This window comes from Hypanus sabinus, chromosome 5 (assembly GCF_030144855.1).
Source record: "Hypanus sabinus isolate sHypSab1 chromosome 5, sHypSab1.hap1, whole genome shotgun sequence".
Classification (NCBI taxonomy): Eukaryota; Metazoa; Chordata; class Chondrichthyes; order Myliobatiformes; family Dasyatidae; genus Hypanus; species Hypanus sabinus.
In genome coordinates this window covers 183,816,152-183,840,227 of record NC_082710.1, presented here as the reverse complement: position 1 = coordinate 183,840,227, position 24,076 = coordinate 183,816,152, and the positions used below count along the sequence as shown (strand labels likewise).

Sequence of the window (24,076 nt, the reverse complement as noted above, 5' to 3'; positions counted from 1 at the left end):
GCGGTCCGATATCCACTCTTGCCTCTCTCTTTCTCTTTATATATCTGAAAAAAACTTTTATATTGTTGGCTAGCATATTTCATTGTTTATCTCCTTATGGCTTTTTCAGTTTACATCTGCCAGTTTGTAAAAGCTTCCCAATCCTTTAACTTCCAGCTATTTTTTGCTGTTATATATGCCGTCTCTTTTGATTTAACGCTACCTGTTGATTCCTTTGTCAGCCGCAGTTGCATCATTCTTCCCTTAAAATGTTTTCATCTTTGGGGTGCATCTATGCTGCATCTTTCGAATTACCCCCGGAAACTCCAGCAAATGCTGTTCTGTCATCATCCCTACTAGTGTCACCTTCCGATCAATTTTGGCCAGTTCCTGTCTCTTACCTTCGTAATTCCCTTTACTCATAGTTCAACTTAGGCTTCTCCTACAAACCTGTAGGGTGAATTCTGTCATATTATGTTCTGTCTCTCTTGAGGGTTCCTTCAAATTTCTATTCAAATCTAGTTCACTGCACAACACTCGATCTAGAATTACCTTTCCTCTTTTCTCAACTACAAGCTGCTCTTAAAAAGTCATCTGATAGGTATTCTACACATTCCCTCTCTAACCTGATTTTCCCAATTTTCCTGCACACTGAAATTCCCTATCATAGCATTGCCCTTTTTATATGCCCTTTCTGTCTCCCATTATAACTTGTACCCCACATCCTGGCTGTAATGTTATCCACAATTCCCTGTGCTTTGCTTCACACTTTTTGAACTTTTTCTGCCATTTTTCTGCTGAGCTGTGCATCCAGTGCAGTAACAGACCCTTCCAGCCCAGTCACCCTGTGCCACCCAGTTACACTCCCCCTTGATTGTGATCAATTAACCTACTAACCCGGGCACAGTCAAGGGGAGTACATATAAACTCCTTACAGACAGCATCGGGAATTGAACCCCAGTCTTGCATCTAACACTGTAAAGCACTGCACGAACCGCTGACCACCAGGCTCCTTCAGTCGAGTCCCCTAGTTCCAAGTACATTTATTATCAAAGTATGTATGCGTTATACAACTTTGAGATTTGTCTCCTGACAGGCAGCCACAAAGCAAAGAACCCATTAATAAAAAAAAGACCATCAAACACCCAGTGTGCAGAGCGAAAAGAGCAAATCATGCAAACAACAGACATAAGCAAATAGCATTCTGAACTGAAGTGCACAGAGAGAGGCCGTCCACAGAGGCAGGAATTGAACCCTGGTCACTGTTGCTGTAATAGTTTTACACAAACTGCTGTGCCACTGAGTCGCCCGTAAGTGCACTGACTGTGAAAGGAACCTGGGTCTCCCGCAGTACACTATCACTGAACCACCACTGCAAGTACTTGATCAAAGCAGTCTCACTTCCTCTTCACCCTTGTAATTCAGTCCCTGGGTCGATGATTGTGGATTCAGAAGTCCTGTTCCTCAGGATTTCCAGCATCTGCAAAATCCCTTCTGTGATTCCTGGCTGTGGGAATCTCATCCGGGTGGGTACAGAGTTAATCGCGTTTACATGAAGCTAATGGTCATTGACTAACCAGCCAGCAGAGGGTGTAATGGCTCCTGATCTGCTGTTTCGAACTGCACCTCCTCCCTCTTTCCTCTCCAGGTCATTAAACTCCTGGCACCTCGTGATTAAACTCTTCCACTCCTCCTGCCCCAGTCTCCCACTTGGGATTTCCCAACTATTTGTGATGAAAGAATGTACAGTCTCCATGGATTTGCCCACTCAGTCCTGGGGAGTAGGTACAGGAGCCTGAAGGCACTCACTCAACGATTCAAGAACAGCTTCCCCTCTGCCATCTGATTTCTCGACATGCTGATGTTATTATACCTAATTCCATTTCAGAGTCAGGTTTATTATCACAGGTAAACACAAAGTACACTGCAGATGCTGTGGTCAAATCAAGACGTACAAAAAAGCTGGATGAACTCAGCAGGTCGGGCAGCATCCGTTGAAATGAGCAATCAACGTTTCAGGCCGAGACCCTTCGTCAGGACTGAAGGAGGGGGCAGGGGCCCTATAAAGAAGGTGGGTGGAGGGTGGAATGTGCCAGGTGAAAAACCAATCAGAGGAAAGATCAAGGGGTGGGCGAGGGGAAGCAGGGAGGGGATAGGCGGGAGAGGTGAAGAAGGGATCTAAGGGGAAAGGGATCTCCCACTGGGCACTTATCCCTGCAAGCGTAAGTGCTACTCCTGTCCCTACCTCCTCTCTTACCATCATTCAGGGCCCCAAGTAGTCCTTCCAGGTGAGGCAACACTTCACTTGTGAGTCTGTTGGGGTAATCTATTGCATCCGGTGCTCCCGGTGCAGCCTCCTCTACATCGGTGAGACCTGACGCAGATTGGGGGACCACTTCGTTGAGCTCCTACACTTCATCTGCCACAACAGACAGGATCTCCCAGTTGCCACTCACTTCAACTCTCCTTCACATTCCCATTCAGATATGTCCATACATGGCCTCCTGTACTGCCATGATGAGGCCAAACTTCGGTTGGAGGAACAACACCTCATGTACCGTCTGGGTAGTCTCCAGCCCCTTGGCATGAACATCGAATTCTCCAACTTCCGGTAATTCCCTCCCTCTCCCTTCCTCCATCCCACTTTCACTCTGCCTCCTCCTCCAGCTGCCTATCATCGCTCTCATGATTCTGCCCTCTTCTACTACCCATAGTGCTTTCCCCTTAGATTCCGGGTCTCGGCCCAAAACATTTCAACGGATGCTGCCCGACCTGCTGAGTTCCTCCAGTGTGTTTGTTCGTCTTTATTATCACAGGCTTGGGTTGTGAAACTTGTTGTCTTGTGGCAGCAGTACATTGCAATACATAAAAATTACAATAGGTTATAATAAGAAATATAAAGCTAAACAGTACCAAAAAGGAACTAATAATGTTCATGGACTGTTCCAGAATCTGATGGCGGAGGGAAAGAAGTTGTTCCTAAAACATTGAGTGTGTGTGTTCAGGCTCCTGTACCACCTCCTCCCGGATGGTGGTAATGAGAGGAGGACATGTCCCAGGCTGTGAGGGTCCTTAATGCTGGATGCTACCTTCTTGAGGTAACACCTTTTCAAGATGCCCTGGGTGGTAGGATGGATTCAGGTTCACGTTTTATTTATCACATGTATACGGAAACATACAGTGAAATGCATAATGTTCACAGCCAGCCCTAGCATGTGGTTGAGAGTATCCCCTCACCACGCATTCCGGCACCAACACGGCATGCCTACCTTGTTCAGCTGAACCACATAGGACGTGCAATGATAAAACAGCGCAACAACAGCAAAGCCCCAAACAATATTCACACACACACTCTCACTGTCACCCTCAATCTCTCTCTCTCTCTCTCTCTCTCTCTCTCTCTCTGTTTCACCATAATGTTTGACTCACCTGATGCTCTCGGATTGTTCCAGACGTCCCTCACCAAAGTGCTAGCATCTTCTCAGCACCCACCTTTCCAAGCACACACAGAATCTTAGGTGGCTCTCCAAATAAATTCATTCTCAAAGCCGGCTGGTGGCGTAGTGTTATCAGCACTGAGGCGAGTGGTCCCAGTTTTGAACCCCACTGGCCCCGTGCACACTCTCCATCCGTGCTGGGTTGAGCATTGAGCCAGCAACCCAGCCTCATGAAAAAGGCTAGAGAAACGGCAAAAAAAATGCTGCCCAAAGTGCCAGAAGTTGTGAATTTATTATCCAGACATACAGGTCGCCATATTCTATCTTGAGCTTTGTCCTCTGGAGCCCCGTGATATCATCACGGTTAGCCTGACGCTATAATGCTCGGGGCGCCTGAGTTCAGCATCCTCTGTAAGGAGTCTGTACGTCCTCCCCTGGAATACGCGGTTTCCTCCGGGTGGGCTGGTTTCCTCCCACAGTCCAAAGATGTACGGGTTCGTAGGTCATTGTAAATTGTGCTGTGATTAAACTAGGGTTAAATCGGGCGGGGTGGCTCAATGGGCTGGAAGGCAAACTCCGTTCTGTCACTTAATAGGCACAGCAGCATGATAGGATCAGTGTAAAACTACACACAAAGATTGACAAGCAGCCAAAGTGCAAAGGAAGACAAAGCCTGCAAGACTTTTTTTAATTATAAATAATACTGAGAACATGAGTTCTTGAAAGTGAGTCTAGGGGTTGTAAAATTGGTTCAGTGTTGAGGTGAGTGAAGTTATCCAATGCAGGAGGCACATTAACAGTAGAACATTTCTAACCTGTGTGTGTGGGTGTGTACTTAGCTGAATCACGTGATCACCTGGAGTTGCCAAGAGTGTAGTTATCTTTCAATCTTTAGTGTTTTATACAAATGCAGTTCCATGGAGTGAGGATACTGGGAGTGCAGAAAGGTGCATGGGTGATAGAACTGAATTGTAACCCTGGGAAAAGACTGACGACGTGGCTACGTTGTGGGAGATGAGGTGGGGTGGGTACCCCACTGATGAAGTTGCTTCCATTTGAGTGTTAACACTCCACAGAAAAAGCAGTCAATGATTAATCCAAGCAACACACACAAAATGCTGGTGGAATGCAGCAGGCCAGGCAGCATCTGTAGGAAGAAGTACAGTCAACGTTTTGAGTCGAGACCCTTCGTCAGGACTAACGGAAAAAAGAGATAGTAAGAGATTTGAAAGTGGTAGGGGGGGGACCCAAAATGATAGGAGATAGATGCTGCCTGGCCTGTGTGTGTGTTGCTTGAATTTCCAGCATCTGCAGATTTCCTCGTGTTTGCAATGATTAATCCAGTTGAGAATTCTGTTTCTCTCGAAGGCTGGGAGGTTGAGGACCCTCTCATTGGAGTGAATGGCAGAGTTGGCATGGTTTCCTCCCACGTACGGGTCAGGGTCAGTAAATTGTGGATTCAGATTAGAGAGACGACCCTTCAGAACAGAGCACCAGAGGGTGGCGAATCTTTGGAATTCATTGCCACAGACAGTTTTGGAGGCCAAGTTATTGAGTATATTTAGTGCAGAGATTGATAGGTTCTGGATTATATAAGGTGTCAAAGATTACAGAGAGAAAGCAGGAGAATGGGGTTGAGAGGGAGGATAGATAAATCACCTCCCCTGATGCCCCCCTTCCTTCTCATTTTCCCAATTTATAAATAATAAATCAGCCATAATGGAATACTGGACTAGGCTCAATGGGCCAAATGGCCTGATTCTGCTCCTGTATCTTGAAGTTTTATGGATACAATTGGGTCTTTTAAGAGACTCGTGGATAGGTACATTGAGCTTAGAAAAACAGAGGGCTGCAGGTAACCCTAGGTAATTTCTAAAGTAAGAACATGTTTGGCACAGCATTGTGGGCCGAAGGGCTGTATTGTGCTGTAGGTTTCCTGTGTTCTATGTTCTAGTCACAGGTTGCCCCAGCACATCCTTGGACTGTTCTGCTCCTTAGCACAAATAGAAGCATAGAAAACAGGTGCAGGAGTAGGCCCTTCGGCCCTTCGAGCCTGCACCGCCATTCAGTATGATCATGGCTGATCATCCAACTCAGAACCCTGTACCTGCTTTCTCCATATCCCCGATCCCTTTAGCCACAAGGGCCATATCTAACTTATCTAAGTATAGCCAATGAACCGGCCTCAACTGTTTTCTGTGGCAGAGAATTCCACAGATTCACCACTCTCTGTGTGAAGAAGTTTCTCCTCATCTCAATCCTAAAAGGCTTCCCCTTTATCCTTAAACTGTGACCCGTCGTTCTGGACTTCCCCAACATCGGAAACAATCTTCCTGCATCTAGCCTGTCCAATCCCTTTAGAATTTTATACGTTTCAATAAGATCCCCCCTCAATCTTCTAAATTCCAGCGAGTATAAGCCTAGTCGATCCAGTCTTTCTTCATATGAAAGTCCTGCCATCCCAGGAATCAATCTTGTGAACCTTCTCTGTAACGACACATTTCACTCTGACAAATACAGCTTTCACTAAAGATTGAAAGATAACTACATCTTGGCAACTCCAGGTGATCACCTGATTCAGCTAAGTACACACCCACACACAGAGGTTGAAAATGTTCTACTGTTAAATGAGAAAGAGGGTGTATTTTTGGGGCTAATAGCATGGGAAGGCATGAGAGGAGTCAGATTTAGACCAGACACACCAGCATGGAGTTCTGGGGCTGAATAGCCTGTCTGCACTGGGACCATAAGACACAGCAGAATTAGGTCACTACATCGACCCTGTGAGTACAGTGTTAGTAAATCATAGAAGAGAATGCCAGCCAGACAAGAAAAGGTTCATGTGTGCACTCAGCTACTGTAGCAGCTCCGTGCAGTTTCTGCAGGTACCACCGTGCTTGGTGCCAAGCAGGGAGAAACTAGATATCTGGGTTAGTAGGGTCCAGACACATACCCAGCACTACCCCCTACCCCCCTGATAGAGCCCTCTCCCGTCAGTCTCTGGAAAAACCAGAATCAGGTTTATTATCACCGACATGTGTGGTGGCATTGGTTAACTCAGCAGCAGCTGTTCAATGCAATACATGGTAATATAGAAAGGAAAATATAAATCAGCTACAGTAAGCATATATATGTTAAAAATAGTGCAAAAACAGAAATAACATATATTTTAAAAATGTGAGGTTGTGTTCATGGGTTCATTATCCATTTTGGAATTGAATAGAAGAGGGGAAGAAGCTGTTCCTGAATTGCTGAGTGTGTGCCTTCAGGCTTCTGTACCTCCTACCTGATGGTAACAGTGAGAAAAGGGGATGCCCTGGGTGATGGGGGTCCTTAATAACGGTCGTCGCCTTTCTGAGGCACCACTCCTTGAAGATGTCTTGGATATTACGGAGGCTAGTGCCCAAAATGGAGCTGACTAACTTTACAACTTTCCATAGCTTGTTTGGGTCTTGTGCAGTATCCCCACCACTGCCCAGTTGCAGACAGTGATGCAGCTTGTCAGAATGCTCTCCAAGGTACATCCGTAGAAGTTCGAGTGTTCTAGTTGACAAATCAAATCTCTTCAAACTCCTAATGAAACATAGCCCCTGTCTTGCCACCTTTATAGCTGTATCAATATGTTGGGACCAGGTTAGATCCTCCGAGATCTTAACACCCAGGAACTTGAAACTGCTCACTCTCTCCAATTCTGATCCCTCTGAGGATTGGTCCATGTTTCCTCATCTTACCTTTCCTGAAGTCCACAATAAGCTCTTTCATCTTACTGACATAGAGCACAAGGTTGTTGCTGTGACACCACTGCACTAGTTAGCGTATCTCACTCCTGTACGCCCACTCGTCACCATCTGAGATTCTACCAACAATGGTTGTATTGTCAGTAAATTTATAGATGGTATTTGAGCTATGAGTCGTGGGTATAGAGAGAGTAGAGCAGTGGCCTAAGCACACATCCCTGAGGTGCACCAGTGATGTCAGCAAAGAGGAGATACTGTCACCAATCTGCACAGATTGTCTACTTCCGGTTAGAAAGTTGAGTATCCAATTGCATAGGGAGGTACAGAGGCCCAGGTTCTGTAATTTGTCAATCAGAATTGTGGGAATGATGGTGTTATTAATAAACAGCATCCTGAGATAGGTGAAGACCAGAGTGGGTGGGATGAAGCTACAAGAGCTGGAAAGGTGATTGGCGAAAGTGATACAGAGCCGGAGAAGGGAAAGGATCTTGGGACGGGAGGCCTAGGGAGAAAGAAAGGGGGAAGGGGAGAGCACCAGAGGGAGATGGAGAATGGGCAGAGAGAGAAAGAAAAAAAAACTTTGCTCAGATCATTTAGAGCCTGTTTGACATTGGCCTGAAGTGGACTATGCGGTGCCTATAAAAAGTTTGCACCCCCTTGGAAGTTTCTACATTTTTTTGTTTTACAGCATTGAATCTCAGTGTATTTCTTTTGGTGCTTTTTTTTTGACACTGATGGACAGAAAAAGACTCATGTCTCCACAAAGTGATCTACATTAATTACAACTATAAAACACAAAGTAATTGATTGCCTAAGTATTCACCCCTTTAATATGACATGCCAAATCATCACTAGTGCAGCCAATTGGTTTTAGAAGTCACATAATTAGTTAAATGGAGATCACTGTGTGCAATTGATTCAGTGTTTCAACTGATTGTGGTAAAAATACACCTGTATCTGGAATTGGAACAACAGTGCACCAAGTGATCCTTGAGGCAAACAACTCCACCTCTGCTTTTGAGAGACTCCTGATGGCATATAGTGAACCCGTCAATCTGAATCACTGCGTCCGGTACGGTAGAGGGACATGGATTGTGGCCTCTGCTATCTGAGGAGGCTAACAAGCTGCATCACTGTACTGCATTGTAGCAGACAGGAAGGCCCTACAACAGGTGGTCAAAACTGCCCAGTGTATCGCTGGCACCAGCCTACCTGCCTTCAAGGACATGTATACTGAAAGGTGCAGGAAGAAGGCCTGTAACCTCGTGAAGGATCCCGCCCACCCTGCTCATAGACTGTTCCTCCCTCTCCCATCAGGGGGGAGGCTACGTATCGTTCACACCAGGACCACTAGACTCAAAAACAGTTCCTTTCCCCAAGCAGTTTATGGACATACTATCAACCGCTGTATAATAAGCTATATTTATATTTATTGTGTTTTTATCATTCTGTTTTTGTTTTGTGCTGGATCCTATCTGGAGTAACAATGTTCTGCTTTACATGTGTGTACTGGGTGTACCACAGTGGTTGTGTTGACAAATTATTCCATGTCCAATTTTTCAGAATACCGAACTGAAGCTGGGATCCGGTAATCGGAAAGCAGCCTGCGTGATGGCCTTCCTTCTCTTCGTCGCGTTCACCTTTGGACCAGCCAGGTGAGAAAGTTGTTGTGAAACTCCGGTTTAGAGCAGTCTCTCACCTAGTGGTGGAGGTTAAAGTCATGGCCGGTCAGCGGTTGCATTTACTTAGCAAGTCGTTTATTCCTCCAGCACCGTGTGTGTGAGTATGTGCGTGTGTGTGATAAATAGATAGATAGATACTTTATTCATCCCCAAGGGGAAATTCAACATTTTTCCAGTGTCCCATACACTTATTGTAGCAAAACTAATTACATACAGTATTTAACTCAGTATAAATATGATATGCATCTAAAATCACCCTCCCAAAAAGCATTAATAACTAGCTTTTAAAAAGTTCTTAAATAGTTTACTAAAGTGCATTGAGTGGTAACTTAAGCTCAGTCCTAACCCTGGCACTTTAACATGTCTTGCCCCTGGTGGTTGAATTGTAGAGCTGAATGGCGTTGGGGAGTAATGATCTCTTCATCCTGTCTGAGGAGCATTGCATTGACAGCAACCTGCCGCTGAAGCTGCTTCTCTGTCTCTGGATGGTGCTGTGCAGAGGATGTTCAGGGTTTTCCATGATTGACCGTAGCCTACTCAGCGCCCTCCTCTCTGCCACGGATGTCATACTCTCCAGTTCTGTGCCCACGACAGAGCCCGCCTTCCTTACCAGCTTATTAAGACGTGAGGCGTCCCTCTTCTTAATGCTGCCTCCCCAGCACGCCACCACAAAGAAGAGGGCGCTCTCCACAACTGACCGATAGAACATCTTCAGCATCTCACTACAAACATTGAATGACGCCAGCCTTCTGAGGATGTGCTTGTGGCTTTGTGTGTGTGTGGTTCAGTTTTTCCAGCATTTGCAGAATCTGGTGGTTATGATTTGCATTTATTGTCCTGTGAGATCACAACCTGAAGCATCAATGGTTTCTTTCCCTAAGAACATGAGACAAAGTTGCTTGTGGCAGCAATGCATACCTTAAAAGGTGCAGAACGTTGTAAGTTCAGTCAGCTCCGTCTGAGGCACTAGCATCCCCACCATTGAGGACATCTTTGAAAGGTGCTGCTTGGACTCCCAGCAACCAAGATGTGACCTATCCTCCTTGCTTTCATCGGAGAGGAGGTGCAGGTTATGTGTGCATGGAGCAAGAATGACAATGGAGTAGGAGGATTAAATGTTTTTACTGAGTCTCGTTAAGCTGCAGTGTGCAAGAGCAACGACCCGGGCCTGCTGAAATGAAAACATCAAACTCGAAAGCCCGCACAAAGAAAGAAAGGCCTTTCACACTTTGGACGCCCAGTCGATTCACTGTATGATCAGTTGGCCACGTTTACTTGCCACATTCTCACAATTGATCCAATACGGTGTGGGGACATACGAGGATTGGAAAGGGACGGAGGGATATGGACCTAACTAATGAATCTCCAGATTGTATATGGTGACATATATATACTTTGATAATGAACTTACTTTCAACTAATTAGGGCAAATGGTGTCAAGGCATCGATGAGGATGTCTGCAAGTTCCCATTTCTGTTCTTCTATGAAACGGTCAAGAACCAAACAAAACAACGTTCCTCCAGACCACATAGCACACACAGTACATAGATCACACACAGCACATAAAACACAACATTACCACAAGTGCTAATGAAATATAATTCAAACTGCATGTTGCGCACAGCACCGGTAAATAGTAAACAACTCAGTGTCCTAGTGATGAGACCTCAGTGATGGCAGGGTATTCATCAGTCTCACAGCCTGAGGGTAGAAGCTGTTACCCAGTCTGGCAGTCCTGGTCCTGGTACTTTTGTACCTCCTTCCTGACGGTAGTGGGTCAAAGAGACTGTGGGATGAGTGGTAGGGATCCTCAACAATGCTTTGGGCCCTTTGTCCACAGCACTCCTGGTAAATTTCTCTGGAAGTGGTCCAGAGAAGATTCACTAGAACAATTCCAGAAATGATAAGAGTTAATGTATGAGGATGGTTTGATGGCTCTGGGCCTGTACTCACTGGAGTTTAGAAGAAACCTATAGAATACCGAAAGGCCGAGATAGAGTGGACGTGGAGAGGATGTGATGAGTCTAGGATCAGAGGGCACAGCCTCAGAGTAGAGGGATGTTCATTTAGAGCAGAAATGAGGAAGAATCTCTTTAGCCAGATGCTGGTGTATCTGTGGAGACCAAGTTATTGAGGTTGATAGGTTCTTGATTAGTAAGGACATAACAGGGAGAAAACAGGAATTTGAGTTGGAATAGTAGAGCAGACTCGATGGGCCAAATGGTGTAATTCTGCTCCTATGTCTTATGGTTTAAATGTCACGGAGGTGGGGAATGGAGACCCCAGTGATTCTCTTGGCAAGCTTGTAGGGGGATAGGGCGCTGGAGCAGGGCTGACTGGATTACTCTGCAAAGAGCCAGCAGCACAGACACAAACAGCCTAATGGCCTTTTTCTACATTCTAAGATTTAACAGTTCTACTGTTGGAGTGCAGACCTGGAAATTGCTTCAGCTTTGCAAGGGTTAATTCAGATAGCAGCCAGTACCTCAGGTGTTGAGACAGGGAGATGTGCTCCAGTCCTTAAACTGTGTATTGCGTCACACTGCCAGATGTGGCGTGCCTGAACAAACAGAGCACAAGCTTTCAGAAATCACTGAGAGAGGAGAGACGTGATAACAGATGTCCCAAACAGTTCCCATGAATAATCCCCTCATCGGTGACCATGGGGCATTACAACACAGTGCAGGCCATTCGGCTGAACTGTCAGTCAGATCAATCAGTCCTGCAGAGCCCACCACTTTCGATCATCCATGTGCCTGCTCCTGATGTATCTGCCTCTACCACACCACCCCTGTTGCGTGTTCCATGCACCCGGCACTCCCTTGTTTAAAAACAAAACCTTGTCAAGCCACCTCCATCCTCCCTTCCTCCAAAGAGAAAAGCCCTAGCTTGCTCAACCTATCCTCAGTACACATGCTCTCTAATCCAAGCTGCATCCTGGCACCCTCTCTAAAGCTTCCACATCCTTCCTGTAATAAGATGACCAGAACAGAGCACAGTGTTCCAAGTGTGGACTAACTAGGGTTTTGTAGAACTGCAACACTACCTCACGACTGTTGAACTCCAGATAAAGTGTTCTCTGCATTCTCATTTACTGCTCACAAATTTTGTGGCATAAATAGTAGTAGACAGAGTAGTATGGCAGGTTTAAGACCATAAAACAAAGGAACAGAATTGGACCATCAGCCCATTGAGTCCGCTCCACCATTCCAACACAGCTGACTCATAACTCTCAACCCCATTCTCCTGCCCTCTCCCTGTAACTTTTATTTCCCAGCTGTTTATCAACCTCTGCTGCAAATATATCCACAGCACAGGCTAAAGAAGTTCCTTCTCGCCTCTGTTCAAAATTAACGTCTCTCTTTTCTCTATGTGCCTTCTGATCCAAGGCTTCTCCCTCTGTAGGAAACATCCTCTCCACATCTACTCTCTCTAGGCCTGTCAATATTCAATAGGTTTCAATGAGATTCCCCCCTCCCCATTCTTGTGAATGCCAGTGAGTACAGACCCAGGCTTATCAAACACTCCTCAAGTGTTAATCCTTTCATTCCCAGAATCATTCTCGTGAACCTCCCCTGGACCCTCTCCAATGGCAGCATACCTTAAACTGCTTACTGTACTCCCAATGCAGTCCAGTGTCTTATTAAATATACATCCTTGCCTTTATATTCTAGTCCTCTCGAAATGAATGCTAACATTGTATTTGTTTTCCACCAACTCAGCCTGAAAGTTAAATTTACTTTATGAGGAGGTCTGAGATTTTTTTTAAAAGTTCTCATAGAAGTTAAATGCTCAAGGGACCCAGCCAATGCATCTCCTACCTGAGAGGTCTGGAAGCCTACAGCAGCAGTGGCAGAATGAGGAATAAACTGTTCAGGCCTGAGGTGAGGGGGAGTTCTGAAAATTCACTTACCAAGCTTATTTGTAACAAAGACCAAAGATGGTAGTACAGTGTTGTAGCAGTCAGTGAAATCACTTTATAGAGTCAATATCCTTCCTTTGGCTGAGACAGGTACGATGGGCCGATTGGCCTCACTCTGTGCCATAAGCCTTTTTGGCTGTAGAGCAGATGGAGACCATTGAGAGAGACAGCTGTAGAGGCCAAGTCATTGGGTATATTTACAGTGGAGGTTGACGGTTGTCAGAGGTTACAGGGAGATGTGGTTGAGAGGGATAATAAGTCAGCCATGATGGAATGTCCGAGCGACTCATTGGGCTGAATTTCCTAATTCTGCTCCTGTGCCTTCTGGTGTTATGGTGTTGTCTCGTGGTTGTGAATGATGCATGGAGAAAGTGATTTGCAGCTGATTGACGTGTGCGGTTCCAATTACCACTGTTACTTTTGTCTGCTCCATGCCAGTATCACAGAGAAGAAGACGGACCTCGTCCACAAGCAGCAAGATGACACGTACGTGCGGCGACACCTGCTTACTTTCAAAGAGGAGCAGGTCACCGAGAGTCCGGCACAGCAGGCAACAAAGGATTTCAGGCGGCAGGACAGATTCAGGTACCACACTCATTCAGCTCAGCTGACTGCCTGCTTCCTGGATGGTGCTTTTTGGGAATTGGGACGCTCTTAAACTCCAACAAAAGGCAACTGAAAAAGCTATAAGATGAAAAATGAGGGCAAATTAGTCAATAATATAAAGCAGGATGCTAAACATTTAATCATTTACATAAAGAGTAAAAGGGAGATGAGAGTTGATACCGGACCAGTGGAAAATGATGCTGCTGAGGTAGTAATGGGGGGCAAAGAAATGGCAGATGAACTTAATGCATACTTTCATCTGTCTTCACTGTGGAAGACACGAGCAGTGTGAAAGGTTTGTGAGTGTCAGGGAGCAGGAGTGAGTGCCATTGCTATTACAAAGAGACATGTGCTTGGCAAACTTAAAGGTCTTAAGGTGGATAAGTCTCTTGGTCCAAATGGACTACATACCAGAGTCCTGAAAAATGTTGTTGAAGAAACAACAGATGCATTGGTCATATTCTTTCAATAATCACTTGATCTGGCATAGTCCTGGAGGGCTGCAATACTGCAGATGTCATTCCACTCTTTAAGAAGGGAGAAAGGCAAAAGAAAGGAAATTATAGTCCAGTTAGCCTAATCTCAGTGGTTGGGAAAGTGCTCAAGTCCATTATTAAGATGAGGTTTCGAGGTATTGGAGACTAATGATAAAATAAGTAAACGTTAGCATGGTTTCTGTGAAGGGAAATTTTACGTAACAAATCTGGAGATCTTCGAGGAAGTAACAAGCAGGGCGGACAAAAGAGAAGTAGTGGATGTCATTTTCTTGGACTTACAGAAGACGCTTGATAAAGTGCCACACATGAGGCTGCTTAACAAAATAAAATCCTTTAGCATTACAGGAAAGATACCGGCATGGATAGAGGAATGGCTGACAGGAAGGAGGCAGTGAGTGGGAATAAAAGGGACCTTTTCTGGTTGGCTGCCAGTAACTAGCGGTGTTCCTCAAGCATCAGTATTGGGACCGCTACTTTTCACATTGTCAGTTATTTAGATAATGGAATTGATGGCTTTGTGGCAAAGTTTGCAGATGATACAAAGATAGGTGGAGGGGTTGGTAGTGCTGAGGAAGCAATGCGATTACAGAAGGACTTAGATTGGAAGAATGTGCAACAGGTGACAGATGGAATACAGTGTTAGGAAATGTATGATAATGCATTTTGGTAAAAGGAACAATAGTGCAGACTTTTACCTAAATGGGGAGAAGGTTCAAACATCAGAGGTGCAGAGGGACTTGGGAGTCCTCGTGTAAGACTCTTAAAAGATTAATTTACAGGTTGAGTCTGTTTTACTGAAGGCAAATGGAATTTTGGCATTTATTTCAAGGAATAGAATATAAAAGCAAGGAATTAATGCTGAGGCTTTATAAGACACTAGTCAGGCTGCTCTTGGAGAATATAGAGGAGGTTCATGAGGATGATTTTGGGAATGAAGGGGTTAACATATGAGGAGCATTTGGCAGCTTTGGGCTTGTACTCACTGGAATTTAGATGAATGCGGGGGGGATCTCATTGAAATCTACCGAATGTTAAAAGCACTAGATAGGGTGGATGTGGAGAGAATGTTTTCTATGATGGAGGGTACCCAGAACTAGAGGGCACAGCCTCAAAATTGAGGGGTAACCTTTTAGAACAGAGTCAGTGAGAATTTTTTTTAGTCAGAGAGTAGTGAATCTGTGGAATGCTCTGCTACAGACGGTGGTTGAGGCCAAGTCCGTGCATATATTTAAGGCGGAAGTTGATAGTTTCCTGATCAGTCTGGGCATCAAAGGATATGATGAGAAGGCCGGTGTATGGGGATGAGTAGGATCTAGGACGAGCCATGATAAAGTGACCATAAGACATAGGAGCAGACTTGATGGGCTGAATGGCCTAATTCTGCGCCTGTGTCTCATGGTCATTTCTATTTATTGAACATCACAGTACGTGTTCCATGTTCACCTTGTCAGGTTTGAACTGGGCACAAGTTTAATGAACAAAGATGCAAAGGTCAGATCTGAAACTAACAAGAGGCTGGACAAACAGGTTATTTGTCTGGAGCAGCGGAGGCTGAGAGGAGATCTGATGGATGTTTATAAGATTATGCGAGGCAAGGACAAAGTAGACTGATAATACCTTTTTCTCAGGGTTGAAATGTCTTAATACCGGAGACCATGCGTTAATGTGAGAAGGGGTAATTGCAATGGAGATGTGATGGGTAAGGTTTTTTTTGCACAGTGAGTGCTGGGTGCTTAGGGTGGTGGTAGAGGCAGACACTTTAGGGACTTTAAGTGACATTTAGGCACATGAACTGAGGAAATGGAAGGATGTAGACAAAGGGGATTTGTCAGGTTGCCCATTTCATTACTGATGTAATAGGTTTGGCCCAACATTGTAGGCTGAAGGGCCTCTTCCTGTGCCGTACTGGTCTGTGTTCGGTGGATTCTGGAAAACTGCGGGTGATGGAAATACGCAGTATGTTGGGCACAGAGAAAAAGTTACACGTTTTGGGTTGATGAAACAATGGAGGGAGAAGCAGGATTCGTGATTACACCTGGTTTCTTGGAATGGAGGTTAAATATTGGAGTGGAGATGTGAGATTTGGAACAAGAATCGCATAATAGTAGATTTGACTGCTAAAGTCTGTCTTGACCTGTCTTGAATCAGAATTAGGTTTAATATCACTGGCATATGTTGTGAAATTTGTTAGCTTTGCAATACATAATAAAATAAACCACAAATTACAATAGAGATATTTCTATAAGAGAACAAAAAAGAAAAAACAGTGAGGTTGTGTATATGGGCCATTTTCAGAGATCTGATGGCGGGGGAATGAGAAACTATTCACTCTCACAATTAGATTTATTATCACTGATATGGTTGTGAATTTGTTTTTGCCAGCTGTACAGTGCCATACATAAGGTACAATAAGGAAAATTTAAAAAAATTTATAAGTAGTGTGAGTTAGTGTTCATGGGTTGGAAAGTCGGAAAGTGTACGGTCATACACTTCGGTAGAAGAAATAAATGAGCAGACGATTATTTAAATAGGGAGAGAATTCAAAGTTCTGAGATGCAGCGGGACTTGGGAGTCCTCATGCAGGATACCCTTAAGGTTAACCTCCTGGTTGAGTCAGTAGTGAAGAAGGCGAATGCAATGTTGGCATTCATTTCTAGAGGAATGCATTATAGGAGCAGGGATGTGATGTTGAGGCTCTATAAGGCACTGGTAAGACATCACTTGGAATACTGTGTGCAGTTTCGGTCTCCTTATTTAAGAAAGGATGTGCTGACATTGGAGAGGGTTCAGAGAAGATTCACTAGAATAATTCCAGGAATGAGAGGGTTAACATGTGAGGAATGTTTGTCCGCTCTTGGATTGTACTCCTGGGAGTTTAGAAGAATGAGGGGGGACCTCATAGAAACATTTTGAATGTTGAAAGGCATGGACAGGGTGGATGTGGCAAAGTTGATTCCCATGGTGGGGGAGTCTAGTACGAGAGGACTTGACTTGAGGATTGCAGGGCACCCATTCAGAACAGAGATGCGAAAAAAAATTTTTAGCCAGAGGGTGGTGAATCTGTGGAATTTGTTGCCACGGGCAGCTGTGGAGGCCAAGTCACTGGGTATATTTAAGGCAGAGATTGATAGGTATCTGAGTAGTCAGGGCATCAAGGGTTATGGTGAGAAGATGGTGGAATGGGACTAAAGGGGAGATTGGATCAGCTCATAATTAAATGGCAGAGCAGACTCGATGGGTCAAATGGCTGACTTCTGCTCCTTGGTCTTATGGACTCTGAGTCTCTGCAGCTTTTTCTGATCCTGTAGCTTAATACTTCCATACCAGAGAGCGAGCACCTAGTCAGGATGTTCTCCCAGTCGGAATTTGTAGAGGCTTTGATAACATCTCCTCAAGCTCATGATGAAGTGTAGCCGCTGGCATGCCCACATTCACAGTATGAAAGTAGACAAATTCAAGACAATTGGAGACCATGTTTTCATGCTGCAATCACGTATAGGTGTCATGTTGGAGCCTCGTGAGTTCCTGAGCTTCTGAGAGCGATGCCATCGAGAGGTTAGCCTTGTGGCACCTAGCTCCTGGTACGGTCACCATGGTGGTAATCCACAGGGGAGATTCCAGTCAAAGAGTGATCCAACCAAGACCTCAATGCTGGACTGACAGAAGATGATGATTCATCAGAACACAGTGAAGGCAGAGAAAGGTTGCAGCAGTGAAGGGGCCCCAGTCATCTTGCATTCCATGCCACTGGACCCTGACCTCAGTGCGTCCAGAACCGTGTGGCGGCTGTCTGTACACCAGTCTATTCCCCACTTCGGCCTGTTACCTCTTCTCACTCCTCCTTCCCTTTCTGCCATGGTCCACTCCCCTCTAACCAAATTCTTCCTTCTCTGGCCCTTTAGCTTTTCCACCCAGCTGGCTTCAGCTATGACTTTCTAGTTTGTCCTCCCTCCCCTCTGCCCCCCATCATCTTTTTATTCTGACATTTTCTTTTCCAGTCCTACGGAAGGGTCTCGGTCTGAAACAGTGACTGTTTAATCACTTCCATAGATGCAGCCTGGCCTGTTGAGTTCCTCCAGCGCTTTGCGAGAGCTGCTCTGTGACACTCTTTAATCTGTAGTGGATCTCTCAGCTGCTGCCAGTTCTCCTGGTTTCAGGCCAGCAATGATAAGCAGGTGCATTGTTGTGATGTTTCATCTACTGATAGAACAGGGCAGGCCCTTCGGCCCACAATGTTGTGCCAAGCCAGCTAAAACATCCTAAAGTGGATCCCTCCTACCTACACCACATACATATCCCTCCATCTCCCTTGCATCCATGTGCCTATCACACATCTCTTAAAAACCTCCACACTACACCAGGCAGTGAATTCCAGGCATCGACCATTCTGAGTGAAAAATACTCAGCCCCTCACATCACTTGTGAACCTACTGCTTCTCACCTTCAGAGCACACCCTCTGGTTTTAGACATTTCAGCCCTTTGATGATTGCTAATAATATATTGTTGGATTGTTAAAAAATTCTTTGAATTGAATCAGTGTGCACCCCATTCCCAATCCTCTCTCCCCCTGCGTCATACCTTCCGTGTGCACCCCATTCCCAGTTTCCTCTCCCCCTGTGTCGTCCTTTCAGTGTGCACCCCATTCCCAGTCCCCTCTCCCTCTGTGTCGTCCCTTCAGTGTGCACCCCATTCCCAGTCCCCTCTCCCTCTGTGTCGTCCCTTCAGTGTGCACCCCATTCCCAGTCCCCTCTCCCTCTGTGTCGTCCCTTCAGTGTGCACCCCATTCCCAGTCCCCTCTCCCCCTGTGTCGTCCCTTCAGTGTACACCCCATTCCCACTCCCCTCTCCCTCTGTCGTCCCTTCAGTGTGCACCCCATTCCCAGTCCCCTCTCCCTCTGTGTCGTCCCTTCAGTGTGCACCCCATTCCCAGTCCCCTCTCCCCTTGTGTCGTCCCTTCAGTGTGTACCCCATTCCCAGTTCCCTCTCCCTCGTGTTGTCCCTTCAGTGTACACCCCATTCCCAGTTTCCTCTCCCCCTGTGTCGTCCCTTCAGTGTGCACCCCATTCCCAGTCCCCTCTCCCCCTGTGTCGTCCCTTCAGTGTGCACCCCATTCCCAGTCCCCTCTCCCTCTGTGTCGTCCCTTCAGTGTGCACCCCATTCCCAGTCCCCTCTCCCTCTGTGTCGTCCCTTCAGTGTGCACCCCATTCCCACTCCCCTCTCCCTCTGTGTCGTCCCTTCAGTGTGCACCCCATTCCCAGTCCACTCTCCCTCTGTGTCGTCCCTTCAGTGTGCACCCCATTCCCAGTCCCCTCTCCCCCTGTGTCGTCCCTTCAGTGTGCACCCCATTCCCAGTCCCCTCTCCCCCGTGTCGTCCCTTCATTGTGCACCCCATTCCCAGTCCCCTCTCCCTCTGTGTCGTCCCTTCAGTGTGCACCCCATTCCCACTCCCCTCTCCCTCTGTGTCGTCCCTTCAGTGTGCACCCCATTCCCAGTCCCCTCTCCCTCTGTGTCGTCCCTTCAGTGTGCACCCCATTCCCAGTCCCCTCTCCCCCTGTGTCGTCCCTTCAGTGTGCACCCCATTCCCAGTCCCCTCTCCCCCGTGTCGTCCCTTCAGTGTGCACCCCATTCCCAGTCCCCTCTCCCCTTGTGTCGTCCCTTCAGTGTGTACCCCATTCCCAGTTCCCTCTCCCTCGTGTTGTCCCTTCAGTGTACACCCCATTCCCAGTTTCCTCTCCCCCTGTGTCGTCCCTTCAGTGTGCACCCCATTCCCAGTCCCCTCTCCCCCTGTGTCGTCCCTTCAGTGTGCACCCCATTCCCAGTCCCCTCTCCCTCTGTGTCGTCCCTTCAGTGTGCACCCCATTCCCAGTCCCCTCTCCCTCTGTGTCGTCCCTTCAGTGTGCACCCCAATCCCACTCCCCTCTCCCTCTGTGTCGTCCCTTCAGTGTGCACCCCATTCCCAGTCCCCTCTCCCCGTGTCGTCCCTTCAGTGTGTACCCCATTCCCAGTCCCCTCTCCCTCTGTGTCGTCCCTTCAGTGTGCACCCCATTCCCAGTCCCCTCTCCCCCTGTGTCGTCCCTTCAGTGTGCACCCCATTCCCAGTCCCCTCTCCCCCTGTGTCGTCCCTTCAGTGTGCACCCCATTCCCAGTCCCCTCTCCCCCTGTGTCGTCCCTTCAGTGTGCACCCCATTCCCAGTCCCCTCTCCCCTTGTGTCGTCCCTTCAGTGTGTACCCCATTCCCAGTTCTCTCTCCCTCGTGTTGTCCCTTCAGTGTACACCCCATTCCCAGTTTCCTCTCCCCCTGTGTCGTCCCTTCAGTGTGCACCCCATTCCCAGTCCCCTCTCCCCCTGTGTCGTCCCTTCAGTGTGCACCCCATTCCCAGTCCCCTCTCCCCCTGTGTCGTCCCTTCAGTGTGCACCCCATTCCCAGTCCCCTCTCCCTCTGTGTCGTCCCTTCCGTGTGCACCCCATTCCCAGTCCCCCTCTCCCTCTGTGTCGTCCCTTCCATGTGCACCCCATTCCCAGTCCCCTCTCCCTCTGTGTCGTCCTTTCAGTGTACACCCCATTCCCAGTTTCCTCTCCCCCTGTGTCGTCCCTTCAGTGTGCACCCCATTCCCAGTCCCCTCTCCCCCTGTGTCGTCCCTTCAGTGTGCACCCCATTCCCAGTCCCCTCTCCCTCTGTGTCGTCCCTTCCGTGTGCACCCCATTCCCAGTCCCCTCTCCCTCTGTGTCGTCCCTTCAGTGTGCACCCCATTCCCAGTCCCCTCTCCCTCTGTGTCGTCCCTTCAGTGTGCACCCCATTCCCAGTCCCCTCTCCCCCTGTGTCGTCCCTTCAGTGTGCACCCCATTCCCAGTCCCCTCTCCCCCTGTGTCGTCCCTTCAGTGTGCACCCCATTCCCAGTCCCCTCTCCCTCTGTGTCGTCCCTTCAGTGTGCACCCCATTCCCAGTCCCCTCTCCCCCTGTGTCGTCCCTTCAGTGTGCACCCCATTCCCAGTCCCCTCTCCCCCTGTGTCGTCCCTTCAGTGTGCACCCCATTCCCAGTCCCCTCTCCCCTTGTGTCGTCCCTTCAGTGTGTACCCCATTCCCAGTTCCCTCTCCCCCGTGTCGTCCCTTCAGTGTGCACCCCATTCCCAGTCCCCTCTCCCCCTGTGTTGTCCCTTCAGTGTGCACCCCATTCCCAGTCCCCTCTCCCCCTGTGTTGTCCCTTCAGTGTGCACCCCATTCCCAGTCCCCTCTCCCCCCTGTGTCGTCCCTTCAGTGTGCACCCCATTCCCAGTCCCCTCTCCCCCCTGTGTCGTCCCTTCAGTGTGCACCCCATTCCCAGTCCCCTCTCCCCCTGTGTCGTCCCTTCAGTGTGCACCCCATTCCCAGTCCCCTCTCCCCTTGTGTCGTCCCTTCAGTGTGTACCCCCATTCCCAGTTCCCTCTCCCTCTGTGTCGTCCCTTCAGTGTACACCCCATTCCCAGTTTCCTCTCCCCCCTGTGTCGTCCCTTCAGTGTGCACCCCATTCCCAGTCCCCTCTCCCCCCTGTGTCGTCCCTTCAGTGTGCACCCCATTCCCAGTCCCCTCTCCCTCTGTGTCGTCCCTTCAGTGTGCACCCCATTCCCAGTCCCCCTCTCCCTCTGTGTCGTCCCTTCAGTGTGCACCCCATTCCGTCCCCTCTCCCCCTGTGTCGTCCTTTCAGTGTGCACCCCCATTCCCTGTTTCCTCTGCCCCTGTGTCGTCCCTTCAGTGTACACACCCCATTCCCAGTCCCCTCTCCCCCTGTGTAGTCCCTTCCGTGTGCACCCCATTCCCAGTCCCCTCTCCCCCTGTGTCGTCCCTTCCGTGTGCACCCCATTCCCAGTCCCCTCTCCCCCTGTGTCGTCACTTCAGTGTGCACCCCATTCCCAGTCCCCTCTCCCCCTGTGTCGTCCCTTCAGTGTGCACCCCATTCCCAGTCCCCTCTCCCCCTGTGTCGTCCATTCAGTGTGTGCCCCTCTCCCCACCCTCGTGCAGTCGCCTCCTCAGTGCACCCCTCAGTAGGCTTGTCTTAAATGTCACTCTTTTCGCTCTGCTGGCCGAGAATTTATTTATTTATTTATGACATCAGAGCCGATTTAGGCCATTCAGCCCCATCGTCTGCTCTGCCATTCCATCATAGCTAATTTATTATCCCTCTCAGCCCCATCTTGCCTTCTCCACATAGCATTTGGTGCTGACACTAATCACGTACCTATGAGCCTCTGCCTTAAATATACCCAATGACTTGGCTCCCAGAGCCATGGGAAGCATCAAGTCCAGTCAATATTATAAACATAAGGAATGGAATCTACATTACTTTCATCAACACTGAGTGAAATAGAGGATCAGTGGGTGGTCTCTTAAATTTAAATAATCTCCTTCAAAAGGTAATTGTCCAGTCAGCTTTTGAACTTTGGTCACAAACTGTAGAACTCAATACCTAAAACTATAAAGAGTGCAGATTGAGTTGGCACTTTTAAACACCAGCTCAGAACTTACTTATTTAACTTGAGAAATTCTTCAGATGCTAGAAATCCAGAGCAACAGACACAGAAAATGCTGGAGGAGCTCAGCAGGCCCGGCATCATCCATGGAAGTGAATAAACAGTCAGGCCGAGACCCTTATTCAGGACTGAAAGGAGGAGGGAAGACTTCACAGCTCAGTCATTCATAGGGAGAGCCCTGTCCACCACCGAGCACTTCCAAAGGAAAGCGGCATCCTTCATCGATGTATCCCTTTGTCCAGGCCATGCCTTCGTACTCTTACCGTCCAGCAGGAGCTCCACGTAAAGGTATCCGTGGGAGGGCTTTGCCTGTGACGGACTGGGCTGTGTCCACCACTTTTTCAGTTTTCCATTCCATAAGACATAGGAGCAGAATTAGGCCATCTGGCCCATCAAGTCTGCTCCACCATTCAATCATGGTGACCCTTTTTTTCTCTCTCCTCCTCAACCCCATTTCCCGGCCTTCTCCCCGTAACCTTTGATGCCGTGTCCAATCAAGAACCTATCAAACTCTGCCTTAAATACACCCAACGACCTGGCCTCCACAGTTACATGTGGCAACAAATTCCACAAATTTCTCCGTCACTCTGTTTTGAAAGGGCGCCCCTCTATCCTGAGGCTGTGCCCTCTTGTCATAGACTCTCCCATCATGGGAAACATCCTTTCCACATCTACTCTGTCTAGGCCTTTCAACATTTGAAAGGTTTCAATGAGATTTCTCCCCCCTCCCCCCCCAATCCTTCTGAACTCTGGTGAGTACAGACCTAGAGCCCGTCAAACACTCCTCGTATGATAACCCTTTCATTCCAGGAATTATCGTGAACCTCCTCTGACCCTCTCTAATGTCAGCACATTCTTTCTAAGATGAGAGTCCCAAAACTGTTCACAATACTCAAGGTGAGGCCTCACCAGTGCCTTATAAAGCCTCAGCATCACATCCCTGCTCTTGTATTCCAGACCGCTTGAAATGAATGCTAACGTGGCATTTGCCTTCCTCACCACCGACTCAACCTGCAAGTTAACCTTCAGGGTGTTCTGCACATGAACTCCAAAGTCCCTCTGCATCTCAGATTCCTGGATTTTCTTCCCATTTAGAAAATAGTCCGCACATTTATTTCTACTGCCAAAGTGCACGACCATGCATTCCTGGGCATTGGTATTTCCATACCAGCCCAGTTAGAATACTCCCCACAGAAATCAGAATCACCAGCATATGTCGTGAAATTTGTTGTTATGCAGCAGCAGTACATTGCAATATACAATATTAACTGTGAATTGCAGTAAGAAATGTGTGTGTATAACTTAAAAAGTTAAATAAGTTGTGCAAAAAGCAAGGAAGAAAGTTGTGAGGAAGCATTTTTTCACGGGTTCGATGTCCTTTTAGGAATCGGGTGGCAGAGGGGAATCATTGACTGTGCGCCTTCAGACTTCTGTTTCTCCTCCCTGATGGTGACAATGAGGAGAGGGCATGTCCTGGGTGACGTCCTGCAGATATTTATCAAAGTTTTTAATGATGTGCCAAGTCTACACAAACTTCTGGAAAGTAGAGGAACTGTCGTGCCTCATGATAGGCTTCACTGCCACCCCATTCTGGGTATGCAGCCCCACTACTTCTGGGTTCCTCAACCTTCTCTTTCAAAGTGAAAATAATAGTTTTTTTGAATTGTTATGGGTGGGGATCGAGGGGTTCTATACTGCAAGCCGTGTGGCA

At 47.6% G+C, this 24,076-nt stretch overlaps 1 protein-coding gene across 1 annotated transcript in view; it reads left to right on the top strand.

The window, feature by feature from the left end:
- The window catches only part of atf6b (activating transcription factor 6 beta), a 127,640-nt gene that overhangs the window by 69,854 nt on the left and 33,710 nt on the right, over positions 1-24,076 (top strand). The window contains exons 9-10 of the mRNA XM_059971271.1: positions 8,717-8,808; positions 13,196-13,407. Coding sequence (XP_059827254.1) covers positions 8,717-8,808; positions 13,196-13,407 — 304 coding nt within the window. The remainder of the gene's footprint in view (positions 1-8,716; positions 8,809-13,195; positions 13,408-24,076) is intronic.